This window comes from Zea mays, chromosome 2 (assembly GCF_902167145.1).
Source record: "Zea mays cultivar B73 chromosome 2, Zm-B73-REFERENCE-NAM-5.0, whole genome shotgun sequence".
Lineage (NCBI taxonomy): Eukaryota > Viridiplantae > Streptophyta > Magnoliopsida > Poales > Poaceae > Zea > Zea mays.
Window position 1 is genome coordinate 29,101,030 of NC_050097.1, and position 17,554 is coordinate 29,118,583.

General features: G+C 47.7%; 2 protein-coding genes and 1 pseudogene across 2 annotated transcripts; 2 read left to right on the forward strand and 1 right to left on the reverse strand.

Annotated features, from left to right (window-relative positions):
• Window positions 1-375: 375 nt before the first annotated feature.
• On the forward strand, window positions 376-6,425 carry LOC100275345 (uncharacterized). Its single transcript, NM_001149441.2, has 9 exons — window positions 376-904; window positions 1,838-2,306; window positions 2,529-2,628; window positions 3,526-3,594; window positions 4,328-4,439; window positions 5,107-5,195; window positions 5,427-5,488; window positions 5,613-5,709; window positions 5,872-6,425. Exons 2-9 carry the CDS (start codon window positions 2,011-2,013, stop codon window positions 5,920-5,922), a joined length of 876 nt encoding a protein of 291 aa, NP_001142913.2. The 5' UTR covers window positions 376-904; window positions 1,838-2,010; the 3' UTR covers window positions 5,923-6,425.
• On the reverse strand, window positions 6,168-7,275 carry LOC103646199 (psbQ-like protein 3, chloroplastic). The gene is made up of 2 exons (XM_008670925.4): window positions 6,625-7,275; window positions 6,168-6,526 (listed from the first exon to the last, which is right to left on the reverse strand). The coding sequence occupies exons 1-2, from the start codon at window positions 7,084-7,086 to the stop codon at window positions 6,428-6,430; spliced, it is 561 nt and encodes a 186-aa protein (XP_008669147.1). The 5' UTR covers window positions 7,087-7,275; the 3' UTR covers window positions 6,168-6,427.
• A 1,959-nt stretch (window positions 7,276-9,234) lies between these two features.
• LOC103646200 (uncharacterized) lies at window positions 9,235-10,228 on the forward strand (annotated as a pseudogene).
• The last annotated feature ends 7,326 nt before the right edge of the window (window positions 10,229-17,554 follow it).

Consider the following 17,554-nt stretch of genomic DNA (forward strand, 5'->3'; position numbering starts at 1 on the left):
AGAAACATTTCCAATTCTTGCGGGAATCAGTAGAAGCACCTATCAAATACTTAGGCTACAAGAAAAACGTTTCACTTGAGAATCGGCATCCTGTCAAAAGCTGTCTTATAGTATAAAATTTAGAGCACATTGTCACCCTAATTCTGCTAAACGCATCCTTAGTTTTTGTAAATTCTGGTGCTCTTGTTTTGAACTGGTTATGAAATCTACACAGAGAAACCGCAATACAATTTCTCAAGCTGAGACTGGAAGTGCAAAACAGAGAAAAAGGAGTTGGGATTTTAAAAATCATGAGCGTGTTGCTTTCATGGCATGACCACACGAGGGAGCTGCAACGGTACCAACCAAGAAGGGAAAGGTGCAGACGAGGGGGAACCTAAGCTAGAAACCAATAGTGGCAATTATTGTTCGGAGGCCATCGCCGCTGGTGGGCGGTGGCTTCCCCTTCCCCTGTATTAGCAGCGAGGAGGCAGCAGCTGAAGCTCTCGTCTCTGCCTCTCCGGACCTCCGGTGAACTCCAACAGAGACCACCTCCTCCATCCGTCGGTCATCCATCTGTGATTCCTTTTGCGTGTGCAAGTTGTTAAATCGGCACACGGCCTCCGCTTTTGGAGTGGAGAGGGGCATATACGGTTTACTGGTGCGCCCGGGGCCGCCGCTTTTCCCGCTGGCCTCTCCCCGGCCGTCCCATTGGAGCGCGCAAAGCTGGGCGGCACCATTTAAAGAAGCAAACTGCACTCCACCATTAGCAGCACCAAGGCACCACCACCAAGCGCACCGCCACGCCACACGATCTATAACGCGCAGGCAGGCGAGGATCAGACCGGCCGGAGCTTGCCTTCTCCGTTGGGGTTCCTGCTTGCCGCGGCGCGAGAACAGATATATTGGATCGGATTTGTGCCGGGTAAGTTTGTTGAGAAGGATTATTCGTGCCGCCCGTGCTTCTAGCTGGTTGATCCTGGCCCGGCAGGATCTGGACCGGCATCCCTTTGCCCCGCGTTCTTTTGGATTGCTTCTTTCGCCGGAATCGCGTGCGTAGTTTAACTAGGTTTTGGATTTGGTATATGAACTCTCGTGTGAAAATTCAGTTCCTTGCCAGCGCCTTGCATGCAGATTGTACGGCCACAGTTGATTGGCGGTGTCTGACTTTCTGTAGTACTTTACTAATCATTGTCACCGCTAGATTTGGTTTCCCTAGGTCATTTTCTAGTACTTATGAACTGCAGGTGTAGGCTGTCCAGGTCCCTGTCCACAATTATCTTTCTTTTTTAATGAGCTTACCTTTGTTGTTCCGAGGATTTGTATGCAGCCAGCATACTCAGTTATGCTTAATTTTGCCTACCGATTTGATCACTTGGTGTTCTAGTGTTGTGCTCTCCGTACGGTTTATGCAAATTTGTCAGTTGCACAACTGACTGATCGTTTCAATTTGATTCAGAGACTAGCGGAGCGAAAGAAAATCTGTTTCTAAAGCATACGTCTTCATCTTCATGTTTCTTGAGCTTCTTTTTTTGCCAGTAGTCTTCACGTAGAAGTTTCGAGATTCATTCCTATGTCAAAGCAAATCTGTTACTCTTTCTGGCCCAAAATAAATACACATCTCGCTTCACGAGAAGTCATAGTTTTTGAAGTTTGACTAAAAACATAGAAAAAAAAACTGAATATCTAGCATGAACTTATTATAAAAGTGTACTTGATAATACTACTTATCATACATTTTATATAAATTTGATTAAATTTTAAGACGTTTGATTCGTCGGGAAGCGAGATGTGTGTATATTTGGAATGGGTAGTTCGGAAGGTTAACTTTCTTTGATATTTTTAATGCCATGTGCAGGTTCTTGGAGCAGTAGGCACCAAACTGGTCCAGGTTGGGCAAAAATGCAGTTTAACCAGTAGCTAACGGAGCTCTCTCATCTTGTACTGTGGCATTTCTTAAGTTGTCTGGAAGCTGAATCTCCAAGGCTGGAAGATCCAACATCTGTTCTTGAAAATTTACTGTACCTGCAAATGGCAGACGATCCTAACATGAATTTTGGGGCATTCTCCCAGTCACTCTGCAACCAGCATGTAGTTTCATTTCAGACAAGCGTAGCCACTAGCGGCTCAGGAGGCATGCCAACATACCTGGATTGTTCCACTGGGATGGATGCCAGCGTGGGGATGCTGACCACACCTTCAGTGGTTGTTTCCACTGGTTCATCTAATATGCCAGCAGATTCCGGGCAGAGCCTCAAATATGGAGGGCCACTGGCTGCGGATTGGACACAGGTCGAGCTTGAAATTCTGAGAGATGGCATGGAGAAGTAAGCCATCTCAACTATCATATGCATGCACTGTTTTGCAATTCTGTTCCTTTTTCCATGTATTGTTTTTTTAATCTTAACGCTGTGTCCAAACGGATTCGTATTATATGAACGATGCTGCTACAAAGTTTTTCTATTGTTGTTGAAGTTTGGATCCATTTTACTCGTTGCTGATATGTTTCCCTTTGTTTTCTTTTGCCCACTATCATGAAAAACTCTCAGATATGTTCATGAACAAGGCATCATGAAGTATATAAAGATAGCAGCATCGTTACCGAACAAGACAGTAAGAGATGTCGCAATGAGGTGCCAGTGGGTAGGGGTAAGCAGTCTCTAGCCCGTACATGCTGCTGTACAATGATATTTATTCTTTAAATAAGGATCCATTTTGTCCCATTTCTGACTACAAGGATACTATCCGCTTAAGATGCATAATACGGAAGAACACTGAATGTATGCAACTTGTGCAAAAATGTTCATGAATATCAACCACTTCCTTGTGTATAGATTTACATAGTTCCTTTTGTTCCTTGATCTGTTTTCCTACTTGCCATGCCAAAACTTATCTTACATCTGAAAGTTGATCTGAATATAGGATTCCATTAACCATGTGTGCATATACTAATACTAGCATGAATGATAGACGAACTTGTTTTCAATCTATATTTACAAAATAGGACTTGAGCATTTGGACCATGATCATAGTGAGACCTGAGTTGGCAATCGCTGTACCATTTTGGTCTATTATTGTATCGCTTTTTATTTGTATTCTGAAGAAAAGGGAAGGGATATCAAAAGACAACATGACCTTATTTCATGACAAAGCACACTTATCTCTCTATTGGCAGTATTCCAGCTTTTTTGTTCTATATGTTTGTTAGCTGCAACAGGTCTACTGCTAAAATAAACTGACCATCACTTACATATTCCTTTTGATTGCTATGGACACTAATATTCAAATTCAACTAAGGTATGAATGTGTGATAACTATTTCATTTGATGTATATGATGAACTAAATTTGTTTTATATTTGGAACTTCCATCATAAATATAGCTAGCTGAATAACAAATATATTTTTCCATTTCCATTTTAAAAACAGATAATTTCTGCACCAATCCGTCTCTACTTGAATGAGCATTTTCTGTCCAACTTAACTGTTCTGCTCATTTTATTTAGTATTAGTATTAATATTACCAACAATTTGGATATATCTTGTAGAAGAAAGTAAATACAAGACGAAGGAAACCCCAAGAACACCATACTGGGAGAAATACAAAAGAAAGAAAGGTATTAATATTCTTTTCTATTTGATGAATTTTGTTCTGTATTGTGCTCTTTATATTTATTTACTGCCACTGATTATACGAAAAATAGAAAATAATTCAGTTCGAAAAGTTAAGGCGTGTTTCCAAATCCAATTTTGAGGTCGATGCACATTACGGTTCCACCAAAATATGGATGTTTAGAATTTAGATGATGCAATGATAGATTCAAGGGAAAACAATATTGAAGTTCAAAAAAATTTCAAGAAGAAACAAAAAAAAAGAGGATCAGCATGTGATTTGGTGTGGGTTGCTGATCCAGATAAAACTGCACCCGACCCAATTGCATGCTGACCTTTAGTTTTTTTTTTCTCTTTTCGTTTGCACAAAGTTTTGTTCAATCTCAAAGTTTGCATCATAGATCATTGCATCACTATCCGTCCATGTTTCTGGTGGAAGTGTTCGTGCACTTTTTTATTTTGTGAAATCATTGGAGCACCTAAGATCGTGCTCAACAGAGCGTGCATATGGTCGTGCAAAACATTGTTTTGTACTGTAGAGTGTATTGTTTGTAGAGTGAAGTTTAAAATAAGTAGTGAGATATGGGTGGGATAGGAACGCTGCTGGAGATAGCCTAAGGGGGTTGAGCTCAAATTCATTCCCATCAATATATACCATGTCAGTTCTCTATTGGGTCTATTCATACATCATTTGCATTTATATGTTTTTAAATGGTGGCCGTTATGGTTGTTTATCAGGATAAATTTGTAGAGCCTGCGCTGTGGGGAACAAATCATCCTCTTCAAACAGGCATGACAGCCTCTTCATTTGTGCCGCATAATGGCCAAAACGCTATGTTTATATCTGGAGGTTGGTAGGTCACTTGATTACATGAGTATCATGTCTAATTGTTTGCTTCCATCTATCTTCTTTGTTTCTTGTTATATGCTGTTAACTGTCTCGTGCAATTATCAATATCATGATCCGGCATTTGAATTTTTTGCATTTGAGAGGATATATAAATACTGCTGCCAATACTAGAGTGACTGAACTACTTCATTTTATTAATGACTCCATTGCCAAGTTTATCGCAGGTAGGCACCCCACCGGAGCTTGATATTTAATATATAATCATAATGCATCTGTTTTTACTTGTAAGTCCTGTATGCCTGTAATGATATATATTGTCAGAGTTTCTAGTGTCGAGTGGCTGAAAGGGATAAAAAAAGTTGACACTTTGGATGTTTACTGTTCAAGAACATGAATGAGAATAGCTTTGGGCATGTGGAACTTGTTAGAACAAATTTGGGATTACACAGCCTTCTACTTGCTACTATTCAAAAGTACACACAAACATGTAGCGTGCTGTTTCTTCCTTGATTAATCAGTTGATTTTGTTCATCATATAAATTGCACTTTAGATCCTTGTACTTTTCAGTAGTGCACCATAACAGATTCATGTCCTAAACTTTGGCAAGATTTAACCAATGCTTTGTCTGTAATATGATATGACAATGCCGTTTTTTGTATTATGTAGCCTCAGAGATAGATCGTCCAGTGCTGCATCTGCTGGAGGAAAATAATAGGCTTCTTAATCAAATCGAAACAAATATTCAGAGATTTCAGGTTTGTATAGTCCCCCTTTTCTTATTTTACTCTGTTTTACAGTTTTTTTATTCATCCTTTCCATTATACAACATTATGAGAAATGTACGTCTGATAGAAAAGCATATATTGCTTTTAGAACAGCATGACCCCTTCCATTTCAGTTAGACTGCATAAGGAAAATTACTTTTTTTTCCCTCCAATAATACATGACAGGCATTATTTAATAGTTATCTTTATTCTCCCTTGCAGCCTCATAACAACATCGATCTCTTCCATCGGGCAAGAAGGAACATTAATGATCTTGTACAAATGTAAGCATCATCTAATGAAACATGTTGGCGGTTTGTTTTGCACGAATACTAGAGTTATGCTTGTAAGGGTTTGGTTTTGTGATACAGCTGCTTCTCTCACTGATGATAATGCTTATGTAAACAGCACGACCCAACTGCCTGGGCTGAGGACCAAGATGCCTCCACTTACTGTGGCAATAGATGAAAATCTTGCTAGCTTCGTGCTTCCTGGCATTACAATGGTAAGAATTTGAAGTGACGTAACGCTAATTAGCACTCTTTTCGCACAGACAGCTGCATTTTATCTTGAGATTTCAGGTCCTTTCATGTTTTTTTTGTTTACTTCAAATTGCACACATGTGTTCTTCTTGGCTTACTGCCCAATTTATGTTCCTTATTATCAGGATCAAGTTCTTGGAAGCAACGATTTGAAGGAGGAGCCAAGAGGATGGTAGATCCACTGCCAGCATGTTTCAGTTTATTGGTAGATGGATGGACCATATGGAGAACTACTGCTTCATTTTGCACACCAAGTGGCGGTGAATAGGGTCACCATTCACCAAGGACCCCCTGCTTTCTCTATCTGAAAGCGAAAGGAGAGGTGGATGAAACCGTTCAGCTGCCCTGCAGCTACCCTTAGACGTTGGTGGCTACACAGCGAGGGTTTTAGGAACTGCAGTTTTTGTGGCCTTGCTGCACCTGTAAAAAACTGTGATTCTTTCTGGTTTCCCCTTCAGACAGTAGGGTAAATAGATGTAGCGGAGGAAGCTCACAAGAACTAGCTAAATAGTTCTCTCTAGAAGAAAAAAAATGTCGCTACATAGCAAGAAGGATCCTTTTTGCCTGTCGCCATTTGCTGCTAGTTCTTCCTTCATGTGAACGTGATCTAAGTTCCTAGTTCTCTCTTATCCGTGCTCCGCCTTTGTATCCACGAACTGGAAATATAGATTTCTGAGTATCCTACGTGATCTTGGAGAAAATCTCGTCGAGAGCGGAGACGATGTTGCCGTAGTGCTCCTGCACCTGGAGCGCGTCCTTGTCTCTGGCGGCGTAATCCAGCTGCGGTCAAGAGCAGAACACACGATGAGCGTTGAGCAAGCGCACTATGCCATTGCCCACGGGCAACGGAACGATAAGACACCGAGCCGCACGCTTACGCTGGTGACGCTGTTGAAGAGGTCGGAGTAGAGCCTGCGGAGCTCAGAGCGCTGCCCCGTGGGCCTCGCCTGTATGATGGCGTACAGGTCCTGCTTGAGGTTGGACGCATTGGAGCGCAGCGCCGCCTGCAGCTCCCGCCACGCCCCGGCGTCGATGAAGCGCTTCACCCCCAGCAGGTTGCGCGCGTGGATCCGCACCACGGCCTCGGCCTCCTCGCTGGACTTCTCCGGCAGCATGAGCTGCAGGTCGAACGTGCCGGCGGCGCTACTCGCCACGGGCGGCAGTAGCTGGGACGCCAGGATTATCGCCCCCGCCGTCGCTGCTAGCCTCCTCCGGCTGCTGCTGCTGCTGCTGGCTGCCCTTGGCCTCTGCGACTGTTGCTTCGGTGGTTTGGGGGACGTAGTTTCCGCAAGCGACAACAGGCTCGCGGACAGCGCCTGTACAGCGAGCCGCGATGCCATTGCGGAGGCGGAGCTCGTGCACCGGCTGTGGTTCTCGCCTTCTCGATGGATGGACGGACGGGGTGAGGTTTTGTTCAGCCAGACAGTTCGGATAACGTGGCAGGCGCAAGGCGTAGGTCACGCTCGATATGGGGACTCGGTGGTCTGGCAAATCGTATCCTCGAGCTTGACAGGTAGTATGGTACACTGCCGTTACTTTGTTTTGCATCGCATCGGCGCGACGCTTTTCAAATGTTTTGCTTGCATGCTCACGATAGGAAATGCTATTTGTTTTGTTTACTATAGATTAAATGATTTTAATCTATAGTAATGCTGCATGGGCACGTTATGCATGCTAAAAAATCATTGGGATTATGGTGCTACGTTGACACCGGAACTACTCCCCACTGATCTGCGCACCAAAGCTCACATCCTAGATCTGCCCGGAAGACGGTCTTATCATAGATCACGGCATACGTTGACTTTATCTCTACTACACCTTAAGGTATAGATGGCCAAATGGGCCGTGCTTGACGGGCCGGCCCGAAGCACGGCCCATTTAATAGTGTCGTGCCGGGCCCGGCACGACAGCCGTGCCGTGCTTGGGCCGCTGCCTCGGCCCGCAGTGCCGGGCCGGCCCGGCACGATTATATTTTTTTATTTTATAAAATATAGTATATATATATTAAGATTTTATATTTGCTATTTTCAAAAAAACACTAGAGTTCTGGTGGTTAGTCGCTTACAGATAGTGCTCTCAGCCGTGTAGAAGGAGGGTGTGGGTTCAAAACCTCAATTCCACACAGTTTTTTTGACATTTTTCTGATTTAATGGGAACCTGGACACGTTAAACGGGCCGGCCCGGCACGGCTACCAGGCCGGCGTGCCGTGCCTGGGCCGCGTCTGCGGCACGTGGGCCGATCGGGCACGGCCCGATTATGTGTTGGGCCTAACGGGCCCGTGCCGGGCCGCCCGTTTGGGCAACTCTGCCTTAAGGCTGGAGCGAGGGCGTCCACCAACCTGACCGTGCCCCCGCCCACGCTGTCTTCCTTCCTGCAATCCCGCCCCCGCCCGCGCCGTCTTCCCTGCATCCCGCCCTCAACCGCGCCGACTTCCTTCCCTGCATCCCGCGGCGACCCCGCGCTCCCATCCATCTCGCCGCTGATGGCGCCCATCGTGGGAGGCAGGGTATCCCGCGGCGACCCCGCGCTCCCATCCATCTCGCCGCTGATGGCGCCCATCGTGGGAGGCAGGGTGGGTGAACCTGGACACGTTAAACGGGCCGGCCCGGCACGGCTACCAGGCCGGCGTGCCGTGCCTGGGCCGCGTCTGCGGCACGTGGGCCGATCGGGCACGGCCCGATTATGTGTCGGGCCTAACGGGCCCGTGCCGGGCCGCCCGTTTGGGCAACTCCAGCCTTAAGGCTGGAGCGAGGGCGTCCACCAACCTGACCGTGCCCCCGCTCCAGCCCCCGCCCACGCTGTCTTCCTTCCTGCAATCCCGCCCCCGCCCGCGCCGTCTTCCCTGCATCCCGCCCTCAACCGCGCCGACTTCCTTCCCTGCATCCCGCGGCGACCCCGCGCTCCCATCCATCTCGCCGCTGATGGCGCCCATCGTGGGAGGCAGGGTGGGCGAGGTCGCGCGTGTGTCTCCGGTCGTGGTCGTTTCGTTTGGGCCAACCGTGGGGCGCTACTGTTTCCATCCTCCTACTCTGACTTCTCTGCTTCATCTGATCCCCTCTCCCCCACCTGCCAGACTCCCCGCCGTCCACCGCTCGCCGCCCTCGGCCGCCATCCAGCCGCCGGTACAGGGCTCATCCTCCCGGTCGCAGCCGTGTCCAGTTCCTTCACGAAGAGAGGCGCGTAGACTGGGGAGTTGGAGCGAGGACAAGGAGACGAGGGAAAGGATGCAGCAGCTGCAACCGAAGCAGATGCACTGGGTGAGGACCGACTCCTCCGACTTCGGGGGCGACCGTCCCGCCCCCCGCAGGTATCCATCCAGCTCCTCTTCCTCCTCCTCCTCGCCGCCGCCGCCTCGATCCCGTCCTGGACTAGAGTCTCACCCTACCCCTCTAACAAAGTAACAACCTCACGATTTTGCGATTTCGTGCAGCGGGCACACTGCGGTTATCTATCGTCACATGCACCCACCGCCGCGGCTCCTCCTCCGATGCTTGCCTCTGACTCCCCGATTACTCCATGCGACTTCTTCCATGCAACATTCATCGCCCCCTATGTGGCCTCCCAGTCACCAGCGCCACGACGCCTCTTGCGAAGAGGACGATTTGTACGGGTATGGGGGCATCGTCAATGAGTGGGGCACGATTGGGCTGTTGCTGCTCGAGGCGGCAGCCGAGCGGATCGTCGGGGATGGGGCCCTCGAGACATGGGGTGTCGGGGATAAGGCCACTCGTGTGAAGCTCTGCATGTTGGGTGAGAATCTTTTTGTGTGTGTGACAGTCCCCGGCTCCTTCATCTCGCCCTCCGTAGCTCCCTCCCTCGCTCTCTATCTTTCTATTGTTTTTCCGCTTCTGCAGGTGTCCCTGTGGGGGTCCAGCGCGAGGGAGATCACACGCGCCGCGCCGCGCCGCGCGGAACGTGTTCGAGGAGCGCCAGCTCCATAGCCACCTCCATCGTGTTGTCGTGGCTGCCCTCTCCATTCAGGTACCTCACCTCCCACGCCACCATGAAAGGTCTTCCGGGAGCACAGGGATGACAAAGAGCCATAGGATTCCATCATGCCACCGGTAACCAGTCCCACAGTAGAGATTTCTTATCTGACTCAACCTTCATGTTAGTTGTGGCCTTCCTTCTGAAGCGGGTCCGACAGAATGGAGGGCCCCAACCATAGCAGGTGCTCCTATTGCAACCAACTCAGATGTGAGTGTGAGTGGAAGTGGTCCAACCAGCGAAGCCTCTGGTCTCTAGCAAAGCACCAGGTGATTGGAGCCAATGCCGGCACTCCATGACCAGCTAATTCGTCTGCTGGTTTGTTGCCGTCCTAATGGAAAGATTCATCCGAATACCTTTGTGATGCTAAAAAATTACCAATTTGTTTTTATGCACCTAAATGTTAATAGTTCATACTTGTGCTGGTTTGATTCAGCCATTCAGGGTGTAGTGGTTGGGACAATCACATATCTTAGTAACTTGTATGGCATATGACTTGCATATATTCTTTTTTAGTTTTTTCTGAATAAATGAATCTGAACAATTATTCACAGTGATGCCCTATTTGTCTGCCAAGAATCAGTAAAGAGCATCACTGTGAATAACAATTTATTCACCTTTTCTAGATTTCATGAATGTAGAATTTGTGCATTTAATCCATTCTTTATTGTTATAGGTTCCAGATTAACTCCTTGTTGAAAGGGTGGCTGGAAGATGACTTGATCTTGTAACAGGGAAAATTTATCATTTGAAATATTCTCTGCTAAAGAATGAAGCGTTTCAAGGCTTACACAAAGGTTTGACGACAGAGAAGAAAAGGTGTGTATTTGTACAAGTTATGGGTAAGAGTAATGTCAAATGCAATTGTTGGGTCTATCATTAAACATGATATAATTGCTTATATAGGTACTCCCACCATTCATTGTTATTTGTTGCCGGTTAGTACAAAATTGAATAAAGTGGCGTCAAATAAATAAAAATGGAGGTAGTATACATTGTTATTGTGAAGTGTTTTTGAGAGCACCTAGAGGGGGGGGTGAATAGGTGATCCTGTAAAACTTAAACTTATAGCCACAAAAACTTGTTAAGTGTTAGCACAATTATTGCCAAGTGGCTAGAGAGGAGTCTCAACAAAACACACTACCACAAGAGATCAAACACAGAGATGACACAGTGGTTTATCCCGTGGTTCGGCCAAGACCAACGCTTGCCTACTCCACGTTGTGGCGTCCCAACGGACGAGGGTTGCAATCAACCCCTCTCAAGCGGTCCAAAGACCAACTTGAATACCACGGTGTTTTGCTTTGCCTTTCAATATCCCGTTTGCGAGGAATCTCCACAACTTGGAGTCTCTCGCCCTTACACTTGAGATTCACAGAGAAATACGGAGTAAGGGAGGGAATGAGCAACGCACACAAGACTTCAAAAGATCAGAGCAACAACACGCACACAAGCAGCAACAAGAGCTCGCAACACAACTCAAAGAGTTCACAACTCCACAAGAGCTCTATATGCTATCACAATGAAACAAATGCGTGAGATCGATGTCTTGGTGCTTAGGAATGTTGTAGGAATGCTTGGTGTCCTCCTCCATGCGCCTAGGGGTCCCTTTTATAGCCCCAAGGCAGCTAGGAGCCGTTGAGAACAAATCTGGAAGGCCATCCTTGCCTTCTGTCGTCGGGCGCACTGGACAGTCCGGTGCACACCGGACACTGTCCGGTGCCCGATTTCTTTCCTTAACCGGCGCAGCCGACCGTTGCCGACCGTTGCAGATCTGGCGCACCGGACAGTCCGGTGCACACCGGACAGTCCGGTGCACACCGGACAGTCCGGTGCCTCCTTCCGACCGTTGGCCAGACCACGTGTCGCGCGCAGATTCCGCGGCCGACCGTTGGCTCGACCGACCGTTGGCTCACCGGACAGTCCGGTGCACACCGGACAGTCCGGTGATTTTTAGCCGTACGCCGTCGGCAAAATCCCGAGAGCGGCGTCTTCAGGTCGAGGCAGCCTGGCGCACCGGACACTGTCCGGTGCACCACCGGACAGTCCGGTGCCCCAGACCGAAACAGCCTGTTGGCTGTACACAGCCAACATTCTCCTTTTCTTCTTCTCTCTGTTTCTAACACTTAGACAAATATATTAGTACACAAAACCAATGTACTAAGGCTTAGAAACATACCTTTACTTGTGATTTTCACTTTGTTCATCCATGGGCATAGATTTACATTTAAGCACTTGTGTTTGCACTCAATCACCAAAATACTTAGAAATGGCCCAAAGGCACATTTCCCTTTCAATCTCCCCCTTTTTGGTGATTTATGCCAACACAACATAAAGCAACTAGAACAAGTGCAAAATCACTTCAAATAAAATAATTCGAGTTTTATTCAATTTTGGCATATATGGATCATCCTTTACCACCACTTGGTTTGTTTTTGCAAATCAAACTCAAATCTCTATCTCTAAGTCAAACACACATGTTGAAGCATAAAGAGAGTCATTCCAAAAGAGATTGATCAAAGATTTCAAAAACTCCCCCTTTTTCCATAATCACTACTTCTCCCCACAAGAAGCCAACTTTTCACAAAAGAGACAATACAAGAGTTTTGACAAACCAAAAACTCTACTCTACTATTTTCAAATCTCTCAAGTGGTAGCTGATCCATTTATTGCTTTGGCCTTTATTTTCTCCCCCTTTGGCATCAAGCACCAAAACAGGATCAATCTTGGCCCTTTAACCCCATTGCCTCACCAAAGTCTTTAATTAAGATCAAATGGCAATAAGAGTTCATGAGATGAACTTGGAATAAGTTACCCTCTCATCGGAGTGCAGTGGAAGTCTTTCATGGTCCAAGTTCACCTTTTCCCTTTCAAACCTCCTTTGAGACTAAATCAAGCAAACTCAAGCATATGGTTAGTCTCAAAGGGTCAAGTTGTAACACATCTCCCCCTAAACATGTGCATCACTTTGCAACGGACTTGTGAGGTCCAGGGAGTGTTTGTACAACTTGAGCACCACAATAAGCAACAAAATGCAGAATGAACATGATCAAAGGCATAAACACATGTATGCTACAGTTCAATCCAAGTTCCGTGAATCTAAGACATTTAGCTCACTACGCAGCCTGCAAAAGGTCTTCTCATCTAGAGGCTTGGTAAAGATATCGGCTAGCTGGTTCTCGGTGCTAACATGAAACACTTCGATATCTCCCTTTTGCTGGTGGTCTCTTAAAAAGTGATGCCGGATGTCTATGTGCTTTGTGCAGCTGTGCTCAACAGGATTTTCCGCCATGCGGATAGCACTCTCATTATCACATAGGAGTGGGACTTCGCTCATATTGTAGCCAAAGTCCCTGAGGGTTTGCCTCATCCAAAGTAGTTGCGCGCAACACTGTCCAGCGGCAACATACTCGGCCTCAGCGGTGGATAGGGCAATGGAGGTTTGTTTCTTAGATTTCCACGACACCAGGGACCTTCCTAAGAATTGGCACGTCCCCGATGTACTCTTCCTATCGACCTTACATCCAGCATAGTCGGAGTCTGAATATCCAATCAAGTCAAAGGTAGACCCCTTTGGATACCTGTCGGTGTTTTGGGTCCGACCGCACACCCGGGGTTGCCCCTCTAGGTGCTTTTAGGAGTAGGACGGTGTCGACGACTGTAGCAAAATGGTTCGTGCCGATCGCACGAGGGACAATGGACAAGGTTTGCAGGTTCGGGCCGCTTAGAAGTGCGTAACACCCTACGTCCTGGTGAGTATATGAGCGTGGTTACAAGAGGATTCTCTGGATAGAAGGCACAGAGAATGTTTGCGGGTGGCTAAGTAGAATAGGCCCGATCTGAAGGGGTGCCCCCTAGGCCTTATATACTCGGCCGTGGAGCATTACATGTGATACGATAACAACAAGTAGCTGAAAGATAGTAAACCTCTTGAGTTTATCCTTACGTAACCTCCGCCGACTTATCCTCGCATGGCTCCGTTGCATGGGGGCTTCAGCGCGGGAAAGTCGGGTCTCTGTTTGTGATTCATTCGTTTGACGTTGTGGGCCGCCTGTGTTTGCACTAATCAGTCCCACGTCTTCTTTATTGGTTGTCTTTCCCTAGGCCCACGAAAGAACGACCTTACGAATTATTTGGGCCCTTGGGCTTTTCGTGAGGCCTTTTACTTCTTTAGTGGACCCAGGGGATATCTATCCCCCACAAGCCCCCGATCTTTGAGTTAATTTAGAGGTAATCAACTCAAAGATCCAAGGTCCGGAAAATGACTTCCTGCTGTCTTCTCTGGCTCTGATCACTCGTTCGACCAAAGTTTGGTTTTGTGCTTGTGCCTTAGAGGTCGGCATTTTGGATTGTAAGACTCTAGACTTCATTGGGTGCACCGGAGGTGCACCCAATGGGTGTAGCCCCCGACCTTTGAGTAGATTTTACAAGATAATGTACTCAAAGGTCTTCTCCAAAGATTATCTCCATTCGCGTTCCTGTATCTCAGTTGAGGATTGACCTTTCCAATCTTGTTCTACGCCTTAGAGGTCGGCACTATATTGATTTAGAATGGTAATCCATGGGGTGCACCGAAGGTGCACCCAATGGGTGTAGCCCCCGACCTTCAAGTGGATTTTTGAGGATAATCCACTCGAAGGTCTTCCTTCTGTGACTGATTGAGCTATGTCATCAGTTTTTATGCTTCAGAGGTCAGCATGTTTTCTGTCTTTTGCAGCCGAGTTCGCAATCCATCCATATCTCGCTAGGTAGTGTAATTTATTTGCTCTGTGACTGATTGGACATTTGATGGACGTTCTCTGTCTAGTCTTCAAGTCATTTCTGTCGACCATATTTTGCACTCCACTGGCTATATTTGGCTTCCCTCTAACTCTTGTTGATATCTCATTTTTGTCTTGAGGTATTCACTGCACGCCCTGCACGGATGTGACCGTTTGAAAAATATACTGATAATTCCTGGGCGTCCCCCCCCCCAATGGGTGTGGGCAAGAGATGGCTTGGTACGCTGAGTGTTTTAGCCTGGTTGCCTCTGAGTAGTAATGCGATGGGACGGCTAGTGTAATCATATCCTTTGCGCTGTTGACTGGAGTCCCAATGGGTGTAGTGTTGCATGAAACGGCGTCCGCCGCCTGACGTGTCTTCGGGTGGGTGGAAGTGCTTATTGAATGCCTTGCGACTGTTCAGTGACCGCGGTTAGAAGTGAGCGGTTGCCTTTTCCTTCTATAAATAACCCTTTTGCTTCTCTGGTTTCTTCGCATCTCTTCGTTGCTTCTTACTGCCTCTTCTCCTTCTTCTCTCCCAAAGCTCTCAACCATGGGCAAGAACAACAAGCGTAAGCGTGAGCCGACTCCTCCATCAGAGGAGTTTGGCGACTCGGAGTACTCGGAGGAGGAGTTCTCCTCCGAGCCCGAGGGGTCTCCGGCTCCCGTCTCTCCCCCGGCGTCGTCCGATGACTCGGACGACTCCCAGGGGATAGCCGCGGAGGTCTGGACATACATCCGGGCCGTCGAGCGCGCCGGGCTCGAAGGCTCGGATGAGTCGGAGTACTCCTCGGATGAGGAGGACTCGGACGACGGCGAGGAGGGTGAAGACGACGACGACGACGACGACGACGATGACGACGGCGGCAGCAGTGGCGGGGGCGACGGCGACGGCAGAGGCGGCACCAAGGGCGGCAGCGGCGGCAGCGGAGACAGCACCAGGGGCAGCAGCAGGGGCAGCACCCGGGGCGGCGGCGGCGGCAGGGGCAGGGCCAGTGGCTAGGTGCCACTGGTCTTTTTAGATTTTAGTATAGTTTAGTATATAATGTAGTAGTAATTAGTGTAATTTAGTAGTAGTAGTAGTATAATGTAGTTTAGTAGTAGTAGTAGTGTAGAGTAGAATTAGGGAAGTATCAACTCATAAAGAGTTGGTTTGTAACTTGTTGACTTCCCTTCAATGAAAGTTGTCGTTTATTTCCTCTTTTTGATGACTCTTCACTGGTTTTGCTAAATGTTGAATCGATTCTTTTGATGTAGTAGAAATAACGCCGAGCAGTTGTGAAGATTGACATCAGCGTTTTAGAAGTAACACTGAGCAATCGAACACAAGACCAGCATTTTAGAAATAACGCCGAGTGATAGTATACCGGCATCAGCATTTTAGAAGTAATGCTGGGCGTGTGAACACGTGGTCGGCGTTTTAGAGGCAACGCCGAGTGATTGAAGGTCGGCGTCGGCATTTTAGAAGCAATGCCGAGCGATTGAACACATGGTCGGCGTTTTAGAGACAGCGCCGAGTGGTTGAAAGTCGGCGTCGGCATTTTAGAAGTAATGCCGAGCGATTGAACACGTGGTCGGCGTTTTAGAGGCAACGCCGAGTGATAGCAAGTCGGCGTCGGCATTTTAGAAGTAACGCCGAGCGATTGAACCCATGGTCGGCGTTTTTAGAGGCAACGCCGAGTGATAGCCAGCTTCTTCAAGTTTCTTTGAGGAAAATGGCCGAGTGATGAGGTGGCACATCGGCTTTCTTGGAAATAACTGTTAGATATCCACGTGGCGTGCTGAGATTTCGGAGATGACCGCTGGGTGATGACCGGGCACTTTTTCAAAAGGTATCTGGCTCAAGAATATCCCTTAAGTGTCGCGCTTTCAGCCGCCTTTGCTTTCCGTGCCCTAGTTCTTGCATTTCCGCATCTGAATCTTCTCTGCCACTCGCCTCCCACTCTGTTTCGCTAGCGAGAAGCAAGAATGGCGCCCAAGAGGAAAACCGCGAACTCGTCTGCTGCAGTGATCCCCGCCATCGATCCCAACAGTCAGTTACCCTTCGCAGGTAACCATATGTCTGTGATTTCTGAAGTTGAGCTTCTCCGCCTTGTTTCCGTCGGGGTTCTCCCTCCACGGGAACTCTGTTCTTGGCGTTCTTGCCATGGGACTACTGTCCCAACCGAAGATACCCACGAATCAGTGGTCTATACCCCTTTCCTTCTTCGCGGCCTCGGCCTTCCCATATCTCCTTTTTTCCGTGGCATCCTTGATTTTTATCATATCAACCTGACTCACCTGAACCCTAACTCCATTCTCCAAATCTCTATTTTCGTTCACCTTTGCGAAGCTTTTCTTGGCGTGCTGCCGCATTTTGGCTTGTGGAAATATTTGTATCACTGCCGTCCTGGGATGGCCGGGGGGCAACATCAATTGGTCGGAGGTGCCAGTTTAGAGATGCGCCGGGGGCGGAAGACCGAGTATCTCGAGATACCCCTCAAGGATAGCATTAAAGGCTGGCGTCTGGAGTGGTTTATAGTGGACAATTATGGAAACTCTCTTCCTCCTCGTTCAGGGAGACAGGCAGACGTTCGCACTCCGAGTTGGACTGAATCTCCCACGGACCAAGAAGTAGCCGAGGCGGGCGTGTTGCTTACTGAGGTTGGATTACTGAAAGAGAGAGGTCTGACTGCCGAAGCTGTGGTCACAGATTTTGTTTTCAAAAACATTCAGCCGCTGAAGGACAGGGCCTATCCAGCATATCTTTACCGAGGGCTGGCCGACCCAACTCGAGTTACTAATAGGAGAATTCCTTCTGTTGATTTGGTGAGCCGACTCGAGATGATCCTCAGGGGTAAGGTTTCAAACGTTGGAGCTCCAGTGGCATACTCGGCTTGGAATCTGCCTTCTCCCAAAGATTTCACTCTTTTTGTGTCCAATCCGCCCGTGACAGATAGCAATTTGGGTCTTAGAGTTCGACCTTCTGCTGAAGATGTCCGTTCCTTAGTTGCTTCGCTCGGGGAGATACCTGATGATGAACGACAGATTTATTTTGAAGTGCCCCTGAACCCTAGTGAC

Bases quoted from the DNA above. Each gene is read 5' to 3' on its own strand.
- LOC100275345 (NM_001149441.2), top strand. From the start codon at position 2,011: ATGGCAGACGATCCTAACATGAATTTTGGGGCATTCTCCCAGTCACTC. The intron at 2,307-2,528 runs GTAAGCCATCTC...AAAAACTCTCAG, and splicing joins CTGAGAGATGGCATGGAGAA to ATATGTTCATGAACAAGGCA. The intron at 2,629-3,525 runs GTAAGCAGTCTC...TATATCTTGTAG, and splicing joins TGAGGTGCCAGTGGGTAGGG to AAGAAAGTAAATACAAGACG.
- LOC103646199 (XM_008670925.4), bottom strand. From the start codon at position 7,086: ATGGCATCGCGGCTCGCTGTACAGGCGCTGTCCGCGAGCCTGTTGTCG. The intron at 6,527-6,624 runs GTAAGCGTGCGG...TCTTGACCGCAG, and splicing joins TCTTCAACAGCGTCACCAGC to CTGGATTACGCCGCCAGAGA.